General features: G+C 37.3%; 1 protein-coding gene across 1 annotated transcript in view; it reads right to left on the bottom strand.

Annotated features, from left to right (window-relative positions):
* The window catches only part of LOC114645537 (small conductance calcium-activated potassium channel protein 3-like), a 340,671-nt gene that overhangs the window by 256,284 nt on the left and 56,910 nt on the right, over positions 1–27,477 (bottom strand). Inside the window, exon 2 of the mRNA XM_051923803.1 lies at positions 7,805–7,900. Within this exon, the coding sequence (XP_051779763.1) occupies positions 7,805–7,900 (96 nt within the window). The remainder of the gene's footprint in view (positions 1–7,804; positions 7,901–27,477) is intronic.

A 27,477-nucleotide genomic window follows, 5' to 3' on the forward strand; every position in this document is an offset into this window, starting at 1 on the left:
TTTAAGTAACTAACAAGTCTGTGTGCTGCCTGAAACTACACATCACCATTTATCAGGTTGTACGGTTGGCAATATTCAAATGTATTTTGCATATTGTTATTATTTATGAATATTATCAATAATACATTGTTAACTTAACTCCTGCTTGTATTTTACTACACCTAATTGCCTGAGGGTTATACATGTAAAAGGGAAGGTGGGGAGAAGTTATATGGTACAGTACTTTATAAAGAGTGGTAAGTCTGTGAGATATGAGGCATTCTGACAAAGGCTACTTATTAATAATACAAAAGGGGAGAGTGGAGTAATATAATACTCTACCAAGACAAAACAGATCATAACCAGGAATTCAAGTTGTATTTTCAGAGGAACCAAAACTCAGTAAGCAAAAATTGAAGTCAAAAAGGTACTAGTGATAGCTGTAAACAAAAAGGAAATCAGTGGTTTAGAAAACATTCAGTAGTCTTAGTAGATATATCCCCAAATTCAGAGAGAAAATTGCAAAATAAAATGACCCTTTCAACCACTCTTCACAATCTGTATCAAGGTTGTGACCAGTATGACCAACAACCATAGCAACCAACTAGCATCATTGTCATGAAGTGGTGTGAAAATAAATGCTGCATATCCACCTTAATAAAAGGCTGTGTATGTGAATCTGTGTATCTGTGTGTCTTTCCAGTTGCCATGTCTCTGTTAAAGGCCATTTGGTATGGGATTCATAAAAGCAATGCTAATGTTTTTGATGTGCCATCTTTCGGAATGACAAATGCAATGCATTTTATTACTACATGCATTGAAAAGTACATTCCAATAAATGGTGCACGGTGTGTTAACAGTGAATATGCTGTGGTCCATGTTGATTATTTGGATTTCAGCCCATCTTAGACGGGTAGCACAGCTAATGCACGTCATAAAATAAATTTCAAAATGTTAAACAGAAGGAAAAAAATAAGAATAGTCCTATGAGTCTAAAAAATGAAGGAATGACATCACCTTACAATAATTAATAAATGCTTTCCTTATACTTTCCTTTGTATCTTTTGAACTGTTTAATTGTAATTCTGTCTTTTTTAGTAGTTCCTGGAGTAAAGTGTAAAATGATTTCATTCAGTTTCTAAATACTCAATTTTATTTATGTTATATATCTTTTTTCCTGACTTAATAGCTCAGTGGCATTTTGTATTTCATCTAATTTGGTATCCATAACAAATGTATCAGATATTTTGTCATTGCTTTATGTAAATTAGGAACAAACACATCATTAATCCGTAAAACAAAACAAGCAAAATTTCTAGACACTAATACCAGTCCAGGAAAAACCTATTACAGCTATAATAATGATGTTAATTTAAGACAAATATTTTATATAAATGCAAATGTTGTTGTTGCTGCTGTTAAAGTTTGTTTTCATATTTCCATTTTTGGTGTTATCTGTTTGAAAGATAAAAAAGGCAAACATTGTAAAAGTAAGATATTTCAAGCAAAGATCCATTTATTGACAACTCCTATGGTATGCAGACTCACGATTCCATATTCCTGACGGCTCTGTTTTTACTTGACTTCCATTCTTAGCTGTGAGCAATGTAACCTCTCCTGACATTCTCAGTTCAAATCGTATTGGGAGGATGGGTACTGGCCATCAGTGCTATGTGCGCCACTGTCTGGAATAACAGTCCGGTGGGTTTCCCCCTTCAACTCAGTCTTTGGGAAATACTAGAATAACATTACCATGAGTGATGTTTACGTACAGTTGTTTTGTTTCTACTTTATTAAGGAAAGTGATTTTTTTAAGTTGATTACATGTTTTTCACTTGGTAATTTTATCCACTGATGGTGCCCCACACTATAATTCACATTTTGGTCTCTGGTAAAAGAACACCATGGAAAAGTTATTTTGGTTTAATTCTGAAGTCTCACTAGTACAGGAAGCCATTATTTTTTTAATGAAAGTTTGTCAAACAAGGGGGAAGCAGTCAAATATTTAGCTGTGCTGCAAAGCAATTCTATAATCCTGAATTCAGATCCCAGCCTTGTACTGCCTGTGTGGAGTGCCACACACGTGTACTGGGGAGACATCTTAAGGGCTCTGGTGATGGTAGTTACCTGCCAAACCAAGGATGGGCGCTGTTTTGCTAATACCTTCTCTCTCCCGTTCACTGCAGAATGGAAGACTGACAGCAGTTCCACCTCTGACGTCACTTCTGTTTTCTGCCCACCACCACCCCTTCCTGCCTGGAAGCTATATTACCAGCAGTTTGGCCATCTTGAGACAGTTCTGTTAGGAACCCCCATCTGAAAAGACTTTTCTGTCTTTATTCTGTGCTTTCTTTCTTTGTTTTCTCTGTCTCTAAATATACAGGGTCATCTGGTGGTTCCTCAACCCTCTGACATTGTTGTGTCTCCTTTTACAGGAGTTTGTACAAATGGCTATTTCTGATTTTCCAATTAACCTAACAGACATGTTATTTGAGATGTTGAAGAAAAACCTGGAATAGCTAAAGGTGAATCCCACACAGCCACTGGGAGGATGTGCAAAGCTCTACACACACAGCAGTGTTGGATATGAGTCTTGTGGAGCTATAAGGCAGCAGTGCTTACTGGTGCACCACTATGTTGCCTTACTCCAAAATTTCTATATTTCCTTCTATAATTAGTTGCTTTCATATTAAACTGTAACCATTTATTATAAGAGTAGGTAGACTTGAATGAACCAGCCTACTCTGAACTTAAAATCGGTGATAAATGAGGATAATGCATACACCAAAATAGGGTAGTAGCTGGAAAAAAAGGTAAGAAACAATAAAGGTAGGGAATTATTGTAAAATGAACAGAATATTACAGGAAAAGGAAAGAAAAAACATGATATTCTTATTACAGTTTATTTAATTGTAGACATTTTACTGTCAAGAAAACAATAGAAAGATGATTAAAGTATGTGGGCTAAATAATTATTTTTCTTTATCACTTCAGTAGTGACAGTATGAATGCTTCCTGCAGAAGTGTTTCTTTATTAGCCATTAAGAAATAATACACAGGCAGTTTACATGTGCTTTTGCCTGACTAGTACATTAGATTTTTGGTCAGTATGATGCTTGACAAGTTTTCTTTACTGATAACAAGACTTTATATCTGGAAATCTTTTTTTGTCACCAGCAAGAAATTGCTCAGGGTCCTTCCCATCTCCATGTCATATCCATACACAGTTAAACTGGCCGGAACCTGGAGCCTCCGAATCAGTAAACAGTAGATTGGGGGAATTCAATCCCCATGAAGATGGTTTCTTACTGTGTGGCTGTCATATCACACAGCGATAGGCTCTATCTCAGCCTATTGTCCCTAACTACAGGTATCAAGACCTTTGCACTAACTTTTGTCTAGCTTAATTATGTCTTCTCTTAATGTAGCAAGGTCTAATGATATACAGTAAAAGGACAGAACATGTCAGTATTTGCTTTACTATTTTAAGAATTTTTCATCTACCTGTCTTTTTTCAAACTTGCTTAATCCATTTCATGGCCTCAGGGTGCTGTCGAATACCCCCTGCCCAATGAAAATTTTAAGCAGTATAGATAAAAAGAGCACTGTGGTTTTTTATTCTTGTACAACCTTCTTCAACAAAGAACTGGCAACTTACCTCCATATGTTTTTGCCCATTCATAAGTTTGATAATGGCAACAAGAATGAGTCAAAAGGAACAGGAATGTTTCTAAGCATGCATCATTATATAGACCAGTGAACCATGGAACTTCATAAGGAAAAGCGTTACTTTTCCTTGCATAAGAGTGTAGGCACTGAAGTTCCCTTGTTGAAGTAATGCTGCTTCTTAGTCTTCTCAGACTGGCATGAGTCACAAGAGCTTTGCTTGGAAGAGTGGATCTTTGAGTTAGTTCAGGGCATGCAGCTCCAAGGCTGTATGGAGATTAAACTACCAGGCCAAAGACAACTTTTGAGCTTTTTGCTCCACTGTGAGTGGGTAGCTTCTCACCCCAAAGAGAGCAGTTCATCAGCTTTTAGTTCCCCATAGAGATAGAAGATATGAATGCAGCTAGTTGTGAAGGAAGTTGGAAACTGTAGTGATTGGAACAAGGTCCCTTCCAGTTACAGATCCATTGTGTTCTTACAGGTGCGCTGTTTTGTCCATCACATACATCCAGAGGTCAGTCTGCACTCACAAGTCTAAATTAAAGGTCCCTTTGGGTGCCTTTTTATCTGAAGGAGCTCTGCAGAGATGCCAGCTCAACTCTGATTTATATATGATAGAACCACAGAGCTGACCACAGTGTTAGTAAAGCTGCAGTTCAGCCATTTACTTTAGTATTCACTCTGGAGGGGATGCAGCCAGCTTTCTCTATTCCTGTTAAATCTGTTGTCTTAGCAGGCCTCGCATGCTGCTAAAAACCTAACAAAATGGCTCACTTTGTCCTACATTCGTCATCTGTTGAGGCACTATGGCAGGGGTTCTTAAACTGAGGTCCAAGGACCCCTAGGGTCTGTGAGGGTCAGATAAAAATTAGCAATTGTATCCACTATAAAGCCCGGTACTGTTGATTTTTCTCGTGCGTTACATCTCTAGCCATTATTTTTCTCACGGATTATTTTTCTCACAAGTATTTATCTCACCTAAGCCTAATGTGTAAGTTACATACTCATGAGAAAAATAACGGGCAAGAAAAATAATGGTGAGAAAAATGTTGCTCAAGAAAAATACTGGTCACCATACAGCCCTTCCCTTTGTCCCAATCAACAGTTTGCCATTGAAAGAAAATGCACCCTGCCACTGCTTACAGCACAAGTTTAATAATATTTTGTGCATGTCATTATATATGAGACAATCAAATCACCATAAATAAAGTACATTATATTCATTGCATGCAAAGTTATATTTATGTGAATTTTTCTGGGGAAGGGGGTCCATAGCTGTCATCAGATTCTTAAAGGGGTCCATGACCCAAAAAAAGGTTAAGAATCACTGCACTGTGGAAATCCAAAGCACAGGTATAACATATTACCCTGCTAAAGGATAACCTGAAGAACACCAGTGGACACAGGAAACAAACCTGAAGAATGACATGATTTTAGCATTTTAATTACTGGCATCATTAGTTAGTTTTAAAATGGTGAGTCAAAACACCTTAATGAAATTAAGGAGAAGTAAAAACGTAAGAAGATATTAACAAGCTATTAGAAAAACAAACAAGGAGTCCATAGACTTTGAGATCACCTTCATAAATATAACACACCTGAGAAATTTATTTTGAGTACATCTTGTTTGTTGACCTGTCATTGAAAATATTTATCTGTAGGACATTTGCCCTTTTTTATTATGTCATTCACTGTATATGTAGCTGACATTACATCGGGGCAAGATGTATTATTTTTATCAATGACACATCTCACTAATCCTCAGAGGACATTTTGGCTTCTAGTAAGACACAATTATGAAACTTCACAGGAAGGCAGTGTGTCTGTGAGATTAGTCATGATTTGATTGTAACACATGTTCAGTGTTACCTCCCTTTTGCAGAATAACTTCCTTCAGCAGCTGGAAGCAGTAATTTAATTGTCTATTACTGCTGAATGAGCCTTCCCTGCCTTTAGCAAAGTTTGAACACTGATTTGGTACCAAATCAGAGAAGACTGAAAGTTCTACTTCTTTTAGGCTCATCACAATTTTCCGACTACAATCAGACACGGGGAAGTACAAAGAGAACAAATCTCAGTTAGCATATTTCTGTCTTTGGTAAGCATGCAGGGGTGTGAAGTTCTAATATGATAGCAATAGGTGACTAATTTAGAAACCAGAGTGTTTGTACATCAATGGCCTTAGAGTAGTTCCTCAGCCCATCCACTTTGTAATCATTTACTTACTCACTTCTAAACACTAAACCTATACCATCATACTGGCAATGTTCTCTTCAATTTCTAAGTCAGACATTATTATCCCCATTATCACCAGTTTAATGCCATTTTATGCATATACCAAGGTGACCTACTTGCCTCCAAATTGCTTTCCTTCCTTCTTCACAGTTCTGGGCAACTTTTGGGGATGAGACCCATTCTCTTCATATCATCCAACACCACCTCCAATCTTCAGCCATACTCACCCCACTTGCCCAAACCTTCTGGTCAACACACCATTAATTGCCTTTACGCCATGTCTGTCACTCCATGACACTCCACACATCACTCTTGCCTCAGTTTTTCCAGCTTTGCTTCATACTTCACCTTCACCAACCATGTCTTGGTCCCATAGAGCATAATACTCCTTACATAGCTTTCAAAACAAATTCTTTTTTCAATGAATGAGAGACTCCTTCAGAAGTCATAATTTCTTTCTTGCACCTCTCACCCTTGCTATCACTGCTGTATCTACAATCAAACTTCTATCTCTGTCACCAAAGCAGCAAAACTTCCTTATTATCTACAAAGTTCCATTATCAGTTCCATTGCTGATATCAAAATTTACACTTACTACATCAACGTTATGCACCCCAATTCCACTCCTTTTACAAACCAAGGAAGTACTGGATCCGTGCTCTTGCACCACTACTTCTTTTATTTACCCACTTCCAACAACTGTGCATTGAATGGCATTTCTTCCAACACCTCTATGGCAATCTAAATTCAGGTCACGGGGTTAAACACCATCATACATACAATGTCTTAATCAACTTTCAAGTCAAATACTAGTATCATTCTAACACAGGAGTAGTTGATTAAGCAAACCACATGCAGAAGTGTTCACAGAATATCCATCCATCCATCCATTATCCAACCCGCAATATCCTAACTACAGGGTCTCGGGGGTCTGCTGGAGCCAATCCCAGCCAACACAGGGTGCAAGGCAGGAAACAAACCCCCGGGCAGGGTACCAGCCCACCACAGGGCGCACACACACACACACCAAGCACACACTAGGGACATTTTAGAATCGCCAATGCACCTGACCTGCATGTCTTTGGACTGTGAGAGGAAACTGGAGTACCCGGAGGAAACCCACGCAGACACAGGGAGAACATGCAAACTCCATGCAGGGAGAACCCGGGAAGTGAACCCGGGTCTCCTAACTGCGAGGCAGCAGTGCTACCCACTGCACCACCATGCCGCCCGTTCACAGAATAAGCATTCTTTAAACATTGATTCTTTAATGCCTATTACAGCTTGTGAGGAAAGGGGATGGATACCTTTGGAGATTCTGGACATACAGTAGATGTATTTAATTATCTTTCTACAAAACTGGTATGACATTAATTTGGTGCGCCCTCTTAAAAAATTAATAGGTTTCACAAAAATATTAACTGCGCAAGCTGTATATAGCACTTGAACAACCAATACATTCCTAAGAACATTATTCCAGTTATTGTCCCCAACATCTATTCAGGTATATACAGTATGACCTCATGTATAACTTTCTAAAGCCAAATTCAGAATATGAATTTTGTCTCACCCATTGAAGACTAAAGCACTACATTGTAAACCAGGCTAGCATCAGTCATTCCATACTAAAGAGCAACACTACAATAAAAAGTAAGTTCTTCTCCGGCCTTATTCAAAATTATGCCAGCAAGATCTGCATTCTCACACCGACAAGGTCTGTGCATGTCCTGTTAGGTTGACATCCCAACACACATCAAGACCAGCTTTGTGACATAACTAGGCTATCCGCATGTTTATTTGTTACTGTGAAGAAATAGGGTAGAGGGAAAAGAAAAGAACAGAAAAGAAAAAAAGAAAAGAGTATACTGGACATAAAGTATTAAAGATCAGTATTTAAATCTGTAAGCCAAAAGTGTCATCTTACCTGCACTTCCCTTGCATGATAGGCCACAATCAAACCTAAGAGGATCACTGTAGACAAGCTGATAAGGCATTTCAAAGCTAACGAATACATTGATCCCTGAAAACAAAGAAAAATGAAGAAACTGTTAAATTGGCCATTATCTTTTAAGAAAGGTGTAAATTTCAGCTTTTGATTATTGTTCCTTTGAGCTCAGTGTGTCAGTATATCTGCTTTTTTGTTTTCCTACACAAATTCAAGAAACCAATAATGACTACAGGAGTACACAAGCTATAAACGAGCTGCTGACAGCCATTGTGTCCTACGTGTTTTTTTTTTCTTCCTCTTTTTCTCCTTTTTCTTAATCATTTACATCAGATGAAAACACAAATTCTCATGGTATTGATACTGTTCAGTCATGCCTTTTCCAATTCTCATGAAATTGGTTCTGCTTAGTCCTGTCTGTCCTAATCCCCAAAGGAATTCTTCTGTAACTTCTGATTCAAATAGCACATTCACAGTGCAGACAGAGAATTATAACCCCTTATAAAAATTGAGCACTAGGGAATTTATCACAGTATTAAAGAATGTATACCCTGGTTATTATATATCTGAAAAAAGTCTACATTCTTATTTTCTGGCAGTGTTTTAATTATTAATATATGCAGTACGTTAGCATAGTAATAATAAAAATAATAATACATTTTTTATATAGCACAGCATTTTATTTCAAATTTTATTTGAAATTCACTCAAATTAAGCTATTTTTGCATGCAGTCAGGGAGCTACTACAGATGTAAAGGGACAGGGCGGTGTGAAGACAGAAAACACAAGTTATATAACATTCAGTCATTAAAACAAAAAAAATGCATAATTTTGAGAAAAACAGCCCAAAAGAAGATATTCAACCCAAGATCTGTTTTAACTGCAGAGCACCTTCAAAAATAGCCAACACTGCAGTGAAATTGCCTACTCTAGCAACTATATAAGTGGAGGACTATTTTATGTTAATATTTCTTTGTTAAATTACATTGCATTATATATCCCTACAATTTTGTTCTCTGTTTAAAAGTCCAGGAAAAGATTCATTTAGAACCCTTATTACAGAATAATTCAAAGTAGCAGAGAATGTCGAGTAATAAATGTGGTCCATTAAAATCAGTAAAATTAGTAAATTGCTATTCTGGAGTGCAGCAGAGTTGGCACATACAGCAAAATTAACCCATGAATGATTCAGTTCACACCCATATGTATTTTGCTTTAAACATTTACCCAGTACGATTTGCATAAATATCGTACACACCTCCACATACACATACACATACTTTGCTAACATATAATAATAATAATAATAATAATTATAATAATAATAATAATAATAATTCATTACATTTATATAGCGCTTTTCTTAGTACTCAAAGCGCTGTCCACACAGAGAGGAACCGGGAAGTGAACCCACAATCTTCCGCAGTCTCCTTACTGCAAATCAGCATACTTACCTTTTCTATAAACCAAATCAAATCAATATTTGACGCACACAGATCCACTAGAGTGTATGTTATTAATTCTGTGAACCCAAATTTTTTTCTGCTTCTGTATAAATATCACCTAAAACATGATCAGGTCCTAAAACTAGATAAGGAGAGCCCAATTAGACACATGATACAAAAACATTTTACATTTTCATTTATTTACAGGGGAAGATGATTCACTGTTACATATTTGTGTGTGAATCTTGGCTTTCAGCAACTGGTGTGACCCCCCTTGTGCAGCAATAACTTTGATGAAACATTCTTTCTGGTAAATGTTGATCAGCCCTGCACATTAGATTGGAAGAATTTCAGCTCAGTCCTAATTGCAGAAGTGCTTCAACTCAGGGATGCTTATGGACTTCCTTGCATGAACTGCTTGTTTCAGGGCCTTCCACTACATTTCTATAGAATTAAGGTTGGCCATTCCAAAATAATTATTTTTCTTTATCTATTCTTTGCCAGAATGACTTTTGTGTTGTTGCTGCATGACCCACTTTCCCTTGAGCACAATTTCACAGATGGATATCATGAAATTTTCCTGTAGAATTTTCTGGTACAAATCAGAATTCCTAGTTCCATCAATGATGACAATCCATCCTTTTCTAAAAGCTGCAAAGTATGTCCAAATCATTAACGTCTTTATGGTGGAATGCAGAGTTTGCTTTTCACCAAATATAACACTTTCTGTTCAAGCCAAAATGTTCTACTTTGGATTAGTCTATCTATCTATCTATCTATCTATCTATCTATCTATCTATCTATCTATCTATCTATCTATCTATCTATCTATCTATCTATCTATCTATCTATCTATCTATCTATCTATCTATCTATCTATCTATCTATCTATCTATCTATCTATCTATCTATCTATCTGGCTTATCTTCATGGTCTATAGCAACCTTTAGAAGGGCAGCAATGTTCTTTTTGGAGAGTATTGGCTTTCTTCTTGCAACACTTCCATGTGCACTTTTGTTGTTCAGTGTTCTTCTGATAGTGGACTCATAAACAATGACATTAGCTAATGCAAGAGAGGCCTTTAGATCCTCAGACATTACCCTGTGGTTCTTTGTGACATGCCTTGCTTTTGGAATGATTTTTGTTGGTCGACCACTCCTGGGGAGGGTAACAATGCTGTTGAATTCCCTTCATTTTTACATGATCTGCTTGACAGTGGAAGGGTATAGTCCAAACTCTTTAGAAAGGTTTTTGTGACCTTCTCTAGCCTGGTGAGCATCAACAACTTTTTTCTGAGTTCTTATTTGGTCAAAGCATGACACACTTCCATAAACCTGTGTGGTGAAGATCAGGCTTTGGTAATGAAGACCCAGAGTTTTTTTTTTTAAACTAGGGGGCTTTGCCCCTGCTCACTTCGCTTGCCAATACCCACAGCCTGCGCTACGCGCCAGCCACTTAGGGTCTCTGCCGCTCGAGTATGTGGATTTCACTTTCACCAAACAACAAATCTTTTAATTGTTGCGGATACGCCTCTTGATTGGGAAGAAAAACTACTTTTCCCTGATGGCAACATGAATTAGACGATCTACAAGTCTCCGACTTAAAGTTTAAATCCGAACAATATTCAATCTCTTTTCGCTGTTCTGTTATTTCACTGAGTAATAATTTCCGTTTGTTTGCCCTAATGCGATCTTTACTATCATTTTTTGAGACTTTCGAATTTTAGTACTTTCATTATCTCTAACCTGCTCTGCATGTGTATCACACCAATGTTTTTGACCTCTTTAAGACGTTCTACTTTGTCATCTACTCATTGTATTTTATTTCCAACCCCGGATGTGGTTAAATCTCTTGGCACAAAGTCTCGTCTTGCGGGACATGAAAATATCTCTCTGAAGAAGTCATGTCTCGTCCCAGGCTAAAAAGTCTTGTCTCGTCCCAGGATTTTTTTTATTATAATAGAGAGATAGTGCAGAGCCTCCCACTCTTACGCCTGACTGCCTTACCATTGATTGAAATGCCTGAGTCTAATTTCCCCGTCAAATGAACCGATGATTCTTGAGCTTCACATACATTTTCTCACACAAATATGGAAAAATGGATCATTTTCGTCAATACATAAATTTTAAAAGTATAATGTTATTCTGCCATTTGTTTAATTGGGTTCTGTTTGATTCTACATAGTATACCTAAAAATGTGATCACATATTAAGTCATATTTATCCAGAAACAGAAAATTCTAAAGGGTTCACAGACTTTCTAGCACCACCATATATGCTTTGTCTGCATGTTCACCTAAAAGTGTAGAGCATGAACTGTACATGTTTTTAATGGAAGACTTCACAACATCAAACATTTTTTTTAAAATCCCATTGCAACAGGCTTGAATTGGCTTACCATGAAAGGCTAAACAGTGTCAGATTTATGATTGTATAGTTCTCACAGTATTTTATATAGTGTAATTCTTAACAGATTGTCTTTATGCATCATATTTAATGAGGTGTAGCACAGTTAATCAGAGATCGTCCTATGTAGCCATATGTTCACCAGTTATTTGTTGATGACTGATTGGTCATGTTGGCATTGGTGACTGTCCGTAGTTCTTTTAAATTAATTGAAGTATCTCTAGTATGAAAATGACTTTACACTGATCAGCCACAACATCAAAACCACTGACATATGAAGCGAATGACAATTTGTTATCTCATTATAATGGTGCCTGTCAAGGGGTGAATATATTAGGCAGCAAGTGAAAAGTTAGTTCTTGAAAGTAATGTGTTGGGAGCAGGAAAAACAGGCAAGCAGAAGGATCTGAATAACTTTGACCAGGGCCAATGGTGATGGCTAGATGACTGGCTCAGAGACATCTCCAAAATGGCAGGTCTTGTGGGTTGTTCCCGGTATGCAGAGGTTAATACCTACTAAAAGTTGTCAAAAGATGAACCAGCAGTGTCATTGGCACCCAAGGTTCATTGATGTACATGGGGGTTAAAGCCCCTTTCCTACAGAATAGCTACTGCACCACACAATTCTGAAAAACTTTATGCTGGCCATGAGAGAAAGATGCCATAAAACACATTTGCTGTGTATGGAGACAGTGTGATTGTCTGAGCAATGCTCTGCTAGGAAACCTTGGGTCATGGCATTCATGTGGAGGTTACTTTGACTTGTACTAACTACCTGAAGATTGTTGCAGACCACATACAACCCTTCATGGACAACGTACTCCCTGATGGCCGTGGCCACCTTTACCCAGGTAATGCACCCTGCCACACCGCAGAAATTGTTCAGGAATGGTTTGAAAAACATGACAAAGAGTTCACAGTTTTGATTTGACCTCCAAATTCCCCAGATGTCAATCCAATCAAGGCTCTCTGGGATGTGCTGGAAAAAGAAGTCTGATCAATAGAGGATTCACCTCGCAACTTACAGGAGTTAAAGAATTTGCTGCTAATGTCTTGGTGCCAGATACCACAAGATACCTTCAGAGGTCTTGTGGAGTCCATGCCTCAATGGATCAGAGTTGTTTTGGCAGAATGACGGGGGGCCTGCATAATATTAGGCAGGTGGTTTTAATGTTGTGGCTGAATCTTTGTATATGTTAATAAATACCCTGATGTCAATGAAAATGCTCAATAAATAATAAGTTCATTTAAACACAAGTCAGCTGTTACATAAGGGAAGGTTACCCCATAGAATTTGTACTCATCCACAAAATTGCTTTAGACAAAGGTCAGCTCAACATATGGTAACTTTGAATCTATACTCTATAAATATACCTCATGACCTTTTCTGTGCAATCATTCGTCACTCTCGCACTCCACCTCCAATTCCCACTACAAGCTATCTCTTAGTCTGATCTATTAAGGGGGATAGATTAATTTTTCCATAACATCAATGTCAATTTTTTTTTAAAGTAAAAGAAAATGACATACATGTAAAATGAACAATCCATCCAATTTTCCACAACCATGAGCATTTCCTGCCATCACTAGGAGCAACACGATTCCCAGTTTGTCCCAGAACACATTGTTACCCATATAGTAGGTATTTGTAGATATTTCTTGCAAGTTTACACTTCTCTTTTGCTATACTCCTGTTTAATTATTGTTTTTTTTTCTTGGAATTTTCTATGTAATATATGGCAAAAATAATTTCATAATATTGTTACAAAATAAAAAGGGGCATAAAGTTCAGGCAAAGATGGTTGCCTGGTAGTGACAGAGCAGGTATTTGTACATGGTTGTGCAGAATAGTCAATGACAGGAAAAAAGACAAAAAAACTAAATCTGAAACAACTAATCAATCACAAGAGAACAGCCAAAACACATGACCCTGAAGTACTTGATGATGAAGTGAAAGAAAGATTGCACAAAACTGAAATAACTGGCTTATTAACATAGCATACATGTGAGAACTGTTTTAGTTCTGCCATTTACTTTATTTAAGAATTTCCACACTTTAGTTTAGTATCCAGAAATGCTGCTGCAGAGAGGGCTGTGTGCAGGAGAAAAAGGCAGGACAAGCACAAAAGAAACATGAGCAAAGCAAGAAGTTCGTGAGAACATGCAGAGAGCATACGGAAGAAATATATGTTGACAGACAACAGGGATGACGTGTTGACAGAGAAAGCAGCCTACAGTGGAACCTTGGATTGCGAGTAACTTGGTTTGCGAGTGGTTTGCAAGACGAGCTAAAATTTTTAATACATTTTGACTAATAAATAATTTTGACTAATAAACAAGCGAGGTCTTGCAATGCGAGTAGTACGTATACGTATGTGTCTGACGAGCATTACGTGATCACAACTAAGTTGACGGTTCTTCTCTCTGTGGGCAATCATCTCCCATTCTCGGGCTCATTCGGCGTGCCTCACTCATATAGTCAACATCCGTACGAGCGTATACTGTTTACTATAGCATTGTGACCACGTGTGTGTGCGTTGTAACATGTGAGTCTCTGTCTTGCACCCCAAAACACAAAGCTGAGTCTCAGTACTTTAGCAACACCAGCTTTATACACCTTAAAACAGGAACAGCATGGTTATTTATTGTAGCAGGATCTGCCACTCTCCTATACACAGATACAGCAGTCAGGCAAGGTCTGGGCCAGGTTAGTGGCCAAGTAATACTGTGCCCTGCGCATTTATAATGTTCTTTGTATCACCCATCAATGGCAGGAGCTTATAGCATGTCCGTGATCTTTTCAGATTCGCTTTTATGGCGAACTGCTACAGCACTGGGAGCCTGCGGTTGCTTCGGGACGCTCTTCTGCATCTCGTCCCGTTGGGTGGAATCCCAAAAGAGTTTAGAAACTCACTCACACCAGCCATGATTCTTTTCAAAGGTAAAGTGCAGGTTAATTTGTTTTATGTATTTTTACTTTATATTTTGTATTAATAATTTTTATATGAATAGTTTTGGGTTGTGGAACGAATCATCTGAGTTTCCATTATTTTTTATGGGGAAATTCGCTCTGATATAAGAGTGCTTTGGATTACAAGCACGTTTCCAGAATGAATTATGCTCGCAATCCAAGGTTCCACTGTATATCTTAACACCATAACAGTCCTGGTTTAACTAAATGTTCACTGTCTTGGCAAACCATTGTGAAGGATGAGATAGCAGTCTGCCAGGCTGAATGTTCTTGTGAACTGCCTGATACTCAAGCAGCATTAACTGAGCTGAGACAGTGAGTGTACGGTGTAAAGGTGATGATGATGATGTGTTGAAGGAAGAAAGAGACACAAAACAAGAGGATAGATATAAGATTCGGTTTATGGTGACAGTGATCGAAATATCTTAACCTGGAAGCAATTAAGCTGGGAACAGATTTGGAGAGATTGGTCTGAAGACTAGGTGGGCTTAGATATAGCTGTTTAAGGTATTATTGAAGTGTTCCATGCCTCATGTTTACCAATCGATAATATGAACCCATGTGGATGTGCTTTAAAGAAAATTTTTTAGTTGACTGGTAAAAAAATTACCACATTGTGGCACATTATCTAGGATTGTCAGTACCTGATCTGCATCTTCTGCCTGATTTCTATCCCACGTATTTTCATACAAGTGTAAGCATAAATTTCAACTGGGTACTGACCTGGAGAGAATGGTCTGGAGACCAGGTGGACTCAGAAATAGCTTTTTAAGGTATTATTGAAGTGTTCCATGCCCCATGCTTGCTTATCGATAATGTGAAGCCATGTGGATGTGCTTTACAATCCTCTTTAAAGGAACGGTTTGTAGTTAGCTGGTAAAAAATAGAGCCCATTATCTCTACAGACAGGATTATCGATACTTGATCTGCATCCTCTGTCTGATTTCTAACGCACATATTTCCATGCAGACATAAACAAGGCTACTTTTTAGAGTGCTGCCTGATCTGTATCATGAATCTGTGTAAGTTTATAACATTACATGCAGCTTCATCTTACTTCAGGATCATATTCAGATTGATTTCGTCTTTAGTAACAAATAAATTTTTTCAAGATTATATAATCATTTTTAACTTTACAATGCCTTGAAAGAATACATTTCACAATGACAGTTTTAACTCCAGTTTAACTAAGGAGTAAAGTGAACTGTATCATGTATGAAGCAACCTGTATCAGACCCACTTGATATTGCATTTCAGGAAATTACCCAGTAACACCATACCCAGTTATATTTGCAAGCATAATAAACTCTTCATTATACAATCAAATTATAATGTTCCAGATGTCATATAATGTACTGTAAAATGTTTCTGATGCACAGTACTTTCTGCACCATGATAAAATATGATGTAGTCTATGACAGTTTAAAAATACTTTGCATGCCTGGTGCAATTCAAGCAGTGTGTATAGAATAGGTAGTGACAGGGGCCATGCAATAGATTGGCACCCCGTCCATAGGTATTTCCTGGTTTGTGTCTAATGCCGCATTGGATAAGCCTCACTGTAATCATGAACTGGATTAAGCAGGTTTGAAAACATTGCTGTTGTTTGTTATATGTGTTAATAGCCTATAGACCACCAACGAGAAATCATTGAGCATCCAAAAGTGAAGGTCTTAAATGAAAACTTAAATACTAGTCATATTCAGCATTGCGTAGTTCACACCAAGAGATGTTCTCCATGACTTTGAAGGCCAAACCAAGTGCAAGATTGCTGTTATGTCTTTCTGATTAGCAGCAGACCATATGGTCTTAGACGAGAAACTCTATATCCCAAACAATTACATGCTACTAGTCATTTTTCTGATGTCGGTGCTTGATTTCACAGCCTCAAGGAGGTGTTTGTGCCTATGGAAACCAGTGGGATTGCAAAAACTTAGTAGTCTGTTCCAAGTGTAAACTACCTGCCATAGACATAACACTCACAGGCAGCTGCCATAAAGGACAAGAACATGCTGTTTTAATTCATTGACATCTGGAACATCTGATACTCATTGGATGACACCAGACAGCAGTGGTGGGATGCTCCCAGGAGAGATGTACAATCTATTTCTATTGTTGCAAAAGATAATTGATTGTAAATTAGTTGTTGAGGTTTGGATTGGTGTGGGAAACCAAGCATTAGTCAAGTGACATTACACTAGAACCATGGACCATCATGTTGTCTATTTATACCACAAGCACTTAATGTGTTCTTGAAAAACATGAACTTTATTTTTTAAAGGCTACAGTACATCCTGGTGAAGTCTAAAAAATCTTATGGGTATATCTGACAATGAGTAAAACAAAACATTATTAGTAGTGATGCTTTCAAATGTTTTATTTTTTAGGCTCAATGGGAAGAATATCATTATATATTACCACAAATATATTATGAAAAATGAACAGTTTACAAGATATAACTAAAAGCGAAGCTATATTGGGAGTATGTAAGTATGGCTTAGGGTTTATTTGAAACTGTACAGATGAAATTTTTCAATGGTTCAAATCACTGGAAGCAAAATATCAACCAACCAACAAAATACTAATTTGCATTTGTAGTTTAATAATTTGCTTTAAATTTTGTATAATAGATACTGTAATATGACAATACCTACTCCTTCATTGATCCATATATCTCTATATATATAAAATCCAATCCCTGTCTGTCCGTCTGTATGTCTGTCAGGTTTTCCCAAGAGAACTACTTAACGCATTTAGATCCATTTTTTTTCTATAATTTGCTTGAACATTCCGATTGTGCCTTGTGCCCTGTGTTGGCTGGGATTGGCTTCAGCAGACCACCGTGACCCTGTGTTCAGATTCAGCGGGTTGGAAAATGGATGGATGGATGGATTCCGATTGATTTTGAGACTTCTCTTATCGCGCAAAAAATCATAGTTCGCTTGCGGTACCAATTTATTTGCGCGAATCTGAGAAAGACACATCAGGCCGAGGGGTGGGGGGCAGGGGCCCACCTCACTCATGCGCCAGCATCAGGGCGTATCTTACATCCGTTTAGCTAGTGAGTGAGAGAACTACTTAACAGATTTAGATCTGGCTTTTTTCTAGAATTTGCTTGAACAAATTGGTTGATTTTGCGACTTCTCTCATCGAGCTAAGAATCATAGTTCGCTTGCAGGAGCAATATATTCTCGTTAATCCAAGACAGAGGCTGCAGGCCGAGGGCAGGGGAAAGCGTGACGTCAGGAGTAGGGAGCCGGGCAGGGCCCTCCTCACTGTCCTGTTTCACTCCTACGCGGGCGATGCCTTGGGGGATGGCTAGTATAAAATAAAATCTATATCTGTTTGTCTATCTTTTCAATTTACAGTCCTACACCCTTTGACCACATTTTGCATAGCTGCTGTCTAGGACATATGGACAAGTCACACTACTTTGGGGCACAAAATATTGACCCTGGGAGTTCCAGTGTTTTAACTTTTCCCTGTGTGCTACGGTTTGTATACTAGTGATACTTGCTGACTCAAAGCAAGTGAAACATCAGAACAGACTGAAGCCAAACTAGTAGACAAAATGACCAGAGCTTAACATTTCGTACCCAGGCAACACCATGTGCTGCTTCTATCTACTGTAATATAAAAAGGAGTGTTATGCACCTTTGCAGGGGGCATTGGGTGAAGCTTGATTAAGAGTGGGAGTGCAGTGCAACACAAAGGAGAATCAAAGGGTTGCTGTTTAACTTTGTCAGCTTTTCTTTATAATTGAAGTACTATGAACCTTGAGCTAAGAGGTCAGACATGACAGTGTTCCTGGTTACAACTTAGCAAGGACTTACCACAATTCTGGAATCCAATCAGACCCAAAAAGAATAAAGTCTCAACTGTTGAGAATGTGGACATTAAAAGAAAGGCAGTGTGGATTATGGATGGGAGAGCTAGCAGTAACAACAGGGTGACCATTTGAAAAAAAACCCCACATAAATCTTTGCTTTCTTTCCTTAACCTCTACAAATATACCCAGTCAACACCACACTAGTAAGCAATTTAGCAAACCAGAAGACTTTATTCTGTTCTCGCAGGCCATTGTATGTTTATCCATCCCTGTATTACTTAGCTATTTTGCTCACTCGTTTTCTCTCTCCAAGCCAATAATTTGTCCACATAAGTGTTGCAGCTATCGGCCATAATAATTGGGTCCTATAAGTTGCCTGTGACCATTTTCTGGTGTCAATTAATGTTGCTTGAAATTGTAAACTGTCCTTTCCTTCTTGGGTGTTGAATCAATGTATTTCTTTGACATGCTACTTCGGATTTCCATTGTTGGGCATTTGTGATTTGATCAGATATAATGTCGACACACAAAATCATTATTCTTATTTTACAGATAGGTCATTAGACAAGTTTCTCTGCAGTCACAGTTTCTCCATAACATTAACTTTACCATTGTATTGAATGCTTCTTCTATCATAAATGAAATATCCGTAGGATCTGACAGTTGCTGTACGAATCAAATCAAGTTGTTCTCAGCCTTCAGTGATTTGCTTTTGGATTTCACTAACATGTGTCTTGTATTATCCATTTAATTTTCTGAACTATTTTCCTTTAAAGTGACAGTAAATCCTCAATGCAGTAACAAACTTTGAATAGGATGACAAATCATCACAAGATTTATTGTATTTCATTGTATATAGATCATGATTTGCATTAAATAAAACACATAAAAAAGTTGACGTGACCTACACAATCTTCATCTACGCAGCTGTTTACTCAACTTACATGTGCCTGGTTTATTGAGCTCTTTCAGATGGTAGAATAATCGACATACTGTTATTTTGTTATTTACTTTTTCACACTCATATCAAGTGAAATGTTTAAAAAGTATATACTTTGCAGTGGTCAGTGCCCTGTCCAGGACTGACTGGTGTTTGTAAGAGTAGGCATTGTGATTAACTGTTCGGGGCTGGTTCCTGCCTTTATCCTCATGCTGTCAGGAGACCTTATACTGTGAATTAAAGTAGGTTTGAGAATATTATGAGAATATTATTCTCTTTCTCTCCCTCTCTGTACTAGGTGGTACAAGGAAAAGAAGCTGAAAAATGACATACTACACTGACATGACATCTATGGCACACCCACTTGTAATAATTAGCGCATTGACTTATGATGACTTCTTTCCATATGATCTGCTACAACCTCTGGGGTGTAGATGAAAGAGCATTGCTCCTAAGACTAGTAATATGCAATTATTTTATCAATTGCTGAATTGTGCATTTCTGAGGAGCACTCACAATGGGATATTCTTCCACCAATTCCTCACATATCAAATTGAGTTAGGCTGTCTGGACATACAGCTCCATAATCTAAATTCACAGAATACAGCATGTCCTATTAACAAGTAGGTCACCATTTTGCCCGTAAAACTAAATTCTTTAAGTCAACAAGATGCTGAGATCATTCCTTAGTAATTTTGGTTCATGCAACCTGAAAATACATTAATGCAGCAAAGGTTCTCTTGCACTTCACCCTAAAGGTGCATCACTGGATTAAGATTTGAGCACCGCAAAAAGCCATTGGAAGTCAACTGAAGTCACGTAGTGTTTAGCACATTTGGGAAGCTAAAGAGTTGAAGTGTGCCTTCTGATATGGCACATTATGCTGTTCATTTTAAGAAATAGTAGATTGTTGCATTAAGGGATGGACATGTTTAACAACAATGCTTAGGTATGCTATGGCATTCAAATGGTTAGAAGGGATTTTGTCACATTGAAAAACATATATGAAAGGGAAGGTAATATTTTTGAAAGAACACCCACCAGGAGTATTATATACACATAGTGAAATTTAATTTTGTATTGCCAACAGCAGTCATTATACTGCCACTACTTGTGCAGTTAAACATCTGAAAGATTAATTGCAGGTAATAATATTAAGCTTTCATTTTAAATATTAATCTGATCTTATTGGAAAACAAAACAGTAAGTGTATTTTCCTATTTTTTTATGTCTATACTTTTTTTCTAAAACTCACTAGTGTTACTGCTTAGCAAATATAAAAAACAATAAATCTGTACGAGAATGCGGATATCAATCAAAACTGCACAAACAACACAATTACCTTGTTTGAAATGCTACTGAGCACTACTCACATCTTACATACCTTGGAAAATCGGAGGCATTTACCCAGTGTACAATAAAGACACCCGCCAGAAGGCCACGAAGATTACCACTCTACAGAGCAATCAAAAACAAACTCATTCTACTGCCTGTCATTCAATGATACATAAGCAGAAATTCCTTTTTTCTCTTCTGGCTATGCCATAATGTGTGTCATGACTGTTTTTCCTATTGTTCAGAATTCATTGAGGTACAGGAAATGACATTTTTGTATAATGCAGTGCGTCCTTTATTTAATCACTGTGTGGACTCTTAATACACCGTTGGGAATTAATGTTTACAGGGTCAGAGGTCATAACTTCAGAAGCTACTGTACACTTGTGTGATGAGTTTCAACCTGGAAACAATGGTACAAATTAAAAAATAAAAACTTGGAACACAAAAGACAATGACTGTCAATATCAGGCTGGCCTTAGATTGCAGTCACAAACATATTGTGAGCATTAAGTGGCAATTCATTAGAGCAACATGAAAGAAAATCCTTGCCTTTCTATTTTTGTCGATATTCTGTATCATGGAAGTTGAGGTTCCCATGTATGAAATATGAATGTGTTAATTATACCGATTGGTTAATTAATAAGGCTGCCAGATCTTAGGAGATGATTTGCATATATGCAAGTATTTTCCTAAAGATAGAAGATGGGAGTATTCTGTTGGTAGGTGATTCAAAATTGAGACGGCAGGAGCAAGTGGGAGCGTATGTTCAATGTACCCTGTAACGGATTGGTGTCCTGGGCAAGGCTGATTCCTAACTCCTGCCGCCAGCTCCCTGTGATCCTTAAATTCAATTATATTATTTTCTCAGTTATTGTTTGAATTGCTTTTTCTTTTCAAAGATCTGCATATTGGTTAAGATTTGCATACGTATACATTGATATGACATAGTGTAATGCACTATCACAATAATATGTTGTCACCTTGTTTTGACTTCTGCAATGATTAAGACAATTCTATATTTCTTTCTTCCTAAGAAAACTAATCCCATGCAAAAGCAGATGTTAATGGTAACCTCTCGATTAACATGCACTCCTTACTGCTGGCATATGTACTGCATGTACAGCTGTTGCACTGGAGATACTGGAATGTCCGAGAGATTATTTTGTATGCAGCCAATCGGCTGCAGGACTGTCATCTCATCTTCCATTCCAGTGTTTCTAGGATTCTGCCCTATAAGCTTTGTCTATGTGGTGTATTGACTATAATGCTTCAGATTAGGCTTACAGAATTGAATCAAATTGAATCACATGGTGTGCGAAATAAAAGAGAACTGACATTTCTTTGCATATTTACATGGTGAATGCAAATAGTGCAGAGGATTAGAATTGTCTCTTTCATTTTTGCATCACAGATATCAAAGGCTGAATTGCTTTTACCTTCTGAAAACTAAATGAACAGTTGGTGTATGCTAATAAATTTCTATCTGCATGTATTTAGCACTGATTAATTTTGTTGAGAATGATTATATTCATAGAATAGTTACTATTACCCATACATTTTTATTGCTGTGTTTGACAGTTCATATCAGATTATAATAGAGCAACTTTTCATCATCAATATAATCAGATCTATCATTGTTGGAGGGCCTCAGGACTCATGTCTGCCCAATTAGATCCCGAGTCCTATATATTCATGATTTTTAATGAGAAAGAAAACCTTTTTTGGATCTAAAAATGAATATATACTGCCATATACACAAGTTTAAGGAGAGTCTCATAGATACTAGTTTGGGAAAACACCAGGGAACGAGAGGGGGTGAAGCACTGCTGCTAACATGGTTTCCATTTCCCTTGCAGTAAAATAGAAAACACCAGAAAACAACTTTACATTACTTCTGATGTTAGCACCACAAGTCCCATCTCTTCCGGTCGCCACAATATTTAAACTGTCGCCTTGCCAGAAGTCTCATCTTGGACCTGCTTTTGAAAAGGGCAGAGCTCCTCCTCAGAAGTATTCTTTTTTAGTGCAACCAGTTCAGAAGAGCATTGGATTCAACAACAGACATCTACTTTTTCATATTTTCTTTATTTTTCCAGCAGCATATTTAACTGGGTTGCTTCATTTTGTTCTTTGTCATCTTTCTTTTATTGAAAGGCATCCATTTTGTAAATATGATTACATTACACTCTTAGTACTAGGGTGTTGTACCGTGTTAGCCATTATGAACATAGAGAAAAGCCAAGCAAAGTGACACCTTTTATTGGCTAACTAAAAAGATTACAATATGCAAGCTTTCGAGGCAACTCAGGCCCCTTCTTCAGGCAAGATGTAATACAGAAACTGGAGTTCCCTGTGTTTATATACACACTCTAGGACAAGAAACATTGGTAAATCTTTAAATGAGAAATTTTAAATGTAAAAAATTAATAGATTCATTCAGGCTAGGGTTAATTTAACAAGAGAGAGAAGAACAATGTATGGTCAAGATCTTTGGATAAGATAACTGTCCAACAAAGGATTTTGAAGTTTGTAATGAGTTTTTTCAAAACAATGTGGATCTGTAGACAGGTTGTCTGTCATTCTGAGAGATGTAAACAATCCTCATATCTGGCCATAAAACTCTTGTCTTTATTCAAGTCGTGTTATAATGTATTAAATTTTAGCATAAATTTAACTTCCCATTCTTTTCTCCCTTGCTGTGTTTTGAAGTTGCCCATAAGCACTGTGACTTTAAAGTCCCTCTCACAGTGTCCATGGCTGTTGAAATGGGCCGCTACAGGAACATCTGTGTTTAAAATTTCTCATTTAAAGATTTACCAATGTTGTTTCTTGTCCTAGAGTGTGTATATAAACACAGGGAACTTCAGTTTCTGTATTACATCTTGCCTGAAGAAGGGGCCTGAGTTGCCACAAAAGCTTGCATATTGTAATCTTTTTAATTACACTCTTAAAAATACTGGTTCTTTAATGGCACTTTATGGTTCTTTGCTGGATTGTGTGGTTCCTCATAGAACTATTGCTTGATCATCATTGTTGGAAGGGTTCTTTGCATATGAAGTTGGTTCTTTGTGCTTTGAAAAATGTCCTAATATTTGGAAAACACTGAAATCTTTAATGTATGGTAGGCTACCTAGCAGGACACTAACAGGTTAAGAAAGCCTGGACTTACCCTCTCTCATTGTATGCATTGTATTGTTTTGTATGATTTTTAAAAAAATTTTTAAAGTGTGGCCTTTATGGAGACTGTTATGAATGTAAATAAATAAATGTTCTTTCTGGAAGATTCAAGTGGATGAGCCTTTTTAGAACAAAAATGGTTCCACTGTGGCATCACTCTGAAGAACCACATTGGCACCTTTATTTTTAAGAGTGTAGTCAACATTACCTTAGGTGGGAACTTGTCCGTATGTCCAACGCCATTAATGTAGATCAATGATAATTACAATGCAGACACCATAACATTTAAAAAATAACAGTATGGATAATGGAAAATGGTTGAAATCAACCTTACCTTATTTACAAATGAGACTGGAAAGGACTCTGCCTCTAAACCTGTTATTGCAGTGGACAAACCATCATGTTAATGGCTACAGAATGCAGCTAACAAGTTGTAGGAACATATGTAAGGAAGATTTAATGAAAAGGTTCAATTCAAAAAAGCAAAAGCAAAAAAGATGTGTTATACATCTTTACTGGGGTAACTCCATTGAGAGTGAACTATTATTTTCATCTCTCTGTTTTTCTCTCTTTCCCTGCTAAGGTGGCACATCTGCCATGGTTTTTATATTACTTATTCTGTTTATACATGTGTCGTTTGCCTAGGTGATACTGTAATCTACCATTTAGCATGTGATTCATTTAGTCTGTAGCATCTGATATACTTGATTAATATGGTTTTATAATTTGTCCACAGTATATGCCCTTGAGTTCAAAACATTTGATGCCTTTTTTTGCTGGTTTGGCGTTCTTTTGTTAACTGTAGTTTGGTGTCTGGGCAAAAAGTCTTTTGATGCTAGTTTGTCTGCTGGAGTGTAGGATGTCTGCTCAAGTCCCACTGACCTCTTGTGATGAACTATTTCTTCCAGTTTACTGCTTCAGTGATTGGCAAATCAATGTCGCTATCATTTATTTAATTCAAATCTTTTGACACCAAGGCTTTACTAAAATAGTTCTCAGAATCAGGACTGAGATTCATTTGATTTAATACTTGGAAGTTCATATTAGCTAGTGCTCACGATACATAAGTCCAAATGCTCGGTTTAAGATTTTGTTTGCCTTGTGGGTCGGAATGTGATATAACTGTTTGATAACTGTCCACAATTCTCTGTGTATACGTTCATTTATTAATTTTCAAAACCGTTCAATCCAGAGAAATGAACATTTCATGGCAGCATTGAGACAGAGGCACAGACCAACCCTGGACAGGGTACCAGACACATTCACAACCACATTCACGCATTTATCTATTGTTAAGCCCACTTAATGCCATTCAAGGTGGTGCAGCTGGTATAACATAGTAACCAATACTGGATGATCTACCAGTCCATTGACAGAAAAACTCTCACTCATGCCAGGTCAGTTCAGAGTCACCCATCAACCTAACCTGCATGTATCTACAATGTAGAAGAAAAATCAATCATAGACACCAGGAGGACATACCAGTTATGCATGGACAGTGACACAGCCAGGATTCACACTCAGTTGAAGCAGCAGTGCTAGCTACTAGGCCACCTTTCTGATATTCTCCACATCTTAAAAAGTGGACATTATAGTACTTAATTCTGTTTTAACACTTCTAAAAGCAATGATGTGTATAACATGACAAATCTACTGCTATTACTGCATGTTAAAATGTAAAAATATGTAAAGACATAAATGATTGGGGCAGGACAGTAGTACAGTCTTAATGCTGCTGTTTCACAACAAAGAGACTGGGATTTGTGTCCCTGGTGCTCCCTAAATGGAGTCTGCATGTCCTCCCTGTGTCTACGTGGGTTTCCTCCTGGTGCTCCAGTTTCCTCCCACGGTCCAGTTAGGTGGACTGGTGTTGATAAAATGGCCTTAGTGTGTGCTTGTGTAAGAATGTCTTCACCCTGCAATGGACTGGGATTGGTCCTGCCTTGTGCCTGATGCTTGCTGGGATAGGTTCCAGCTTTTCCATGACCCTCCCAATGATATGCATGATAGACTGACAAACAATCTGTAGTGAAAAATATGAAATGTCTAATAATTTCTAATAATTGCTAAAACATTACTTGTTTATTTTAATAGTGTCTACAAAACCAGGTGTTAGTTTAATTATAATACTGTAGTTGCAGAAAAAAATAATATATAATTTTTAATATGGCATCAAAATATATTCTATACATACAAGACACTCCTTATTGTGCACGTTGGTTATTTTACTGTTTCATAATCTTCTTCTTTTTAAATTCAGATAATTTATATTAGTGAATTTACCACATGATACATTTACTGATTATCACAAAAGCAATCAACATTTTTCATTAGATGCCTGGTTTAGTAATAATAATAATAATAATAATTACATGTACTTAAATTATTCACATCTTCTATTTTTAGCAGGCTTATCTGTTTTGTTTAGGAAAATATTTTTAAAGCTCAAATATCCAGTAGTGAAGCAGTATGGGGGTACAGTAGTTAGTGTTACTGCCTTATAAGTGCACATCTTGTTGCCCTCCAGGAGCTCCACAGACAAACCTAAATTAGCCCCATTGTGTGTGTGTGTGTGTGTGTCTCCTATGATAGACTGGCAAATTGTCTGGGGCATTTCTTTGTCTGTGCCCTGTGTTGATTGGATAGGCCCCAGTGTGATAATGTATTTGAGTACACAGATTTGAGAATCAAATATCAAAATATTTAAAGCTGAGAAATCTGATAAATCATAATCGTCATATGTAAAACTACTGAAAAAGAAATTACAAGATACCGAAAGAGAGAAGGTTAAGATTAGTAACAATATAAAGTAAAAAAAATATTGTACTTATTGATGCAAAAAAAAAAAACAGTTGCTGCGAAACATTTCAGTTCCTTGGTTTTTCAGGCTTTATCTGACCCAAGCAAAGAATTATTTATTGGAATGGCCTTCACGTTACATAACACCGATAATACAGGTATAATACTCTAGTGACAACAGTCAGTATGAAGGAGTTAGCAATTGGATTATCTAACTGTAAATTATTAAACATGGTGCATCATCATAGAATTTGTTTTCTTTTTTTGCTTTTAAAGTGAGTATTTTTATTATTATTATATATTTAGGTGCCACAGTGACACAGTGGTTATCTTAGGTGTCTCACATCTCTTGTAAGACTGGGTTTGACTGATGGTCTGAGTAGTTTCAGTATGGAGTTTCTACATACATCTTAAGTCTATATAGTTTTTTTCTAGGTATTCTAATTTTTTTCTCCCATCCCAAAGAATTGTATGCTTGGTTAAGTGACATCTTTCAAATCACCCAGTGTGAGAGCGTGCATGACGGTGCCCCGTGACTGACTGGCTTCTCATTTACAGCTGGCTCTGATGTTGTCAGGATAGGCACTGGCACTGGAATACATGAGATTAAATCAAGCATGTGTAAAGATAGCTGGACAAATTATATTTTATAATTGTGAAGTATGACAATGGTGATGAATGACACACATTGACTGGCATCCCAACAGGGACTGAACAAGGATTCTTACTCGGCTAGGAAGCCAATGCA

Source organism: Erpetoichthys calabaricus, chromosome 2 (assembly GCF_900747795.2).
Source record: "Erpetoichthys calabaricus chromosome 2, fErpCal1.3, whole genome shotgun sequence".
Lineage (NCBI taxonomy): Eukaryota > Metazoa > Chordata > Cladistia > Polypteriformes > Polypteridae > Erpetoichthys > Erpetoichthys calabaricus.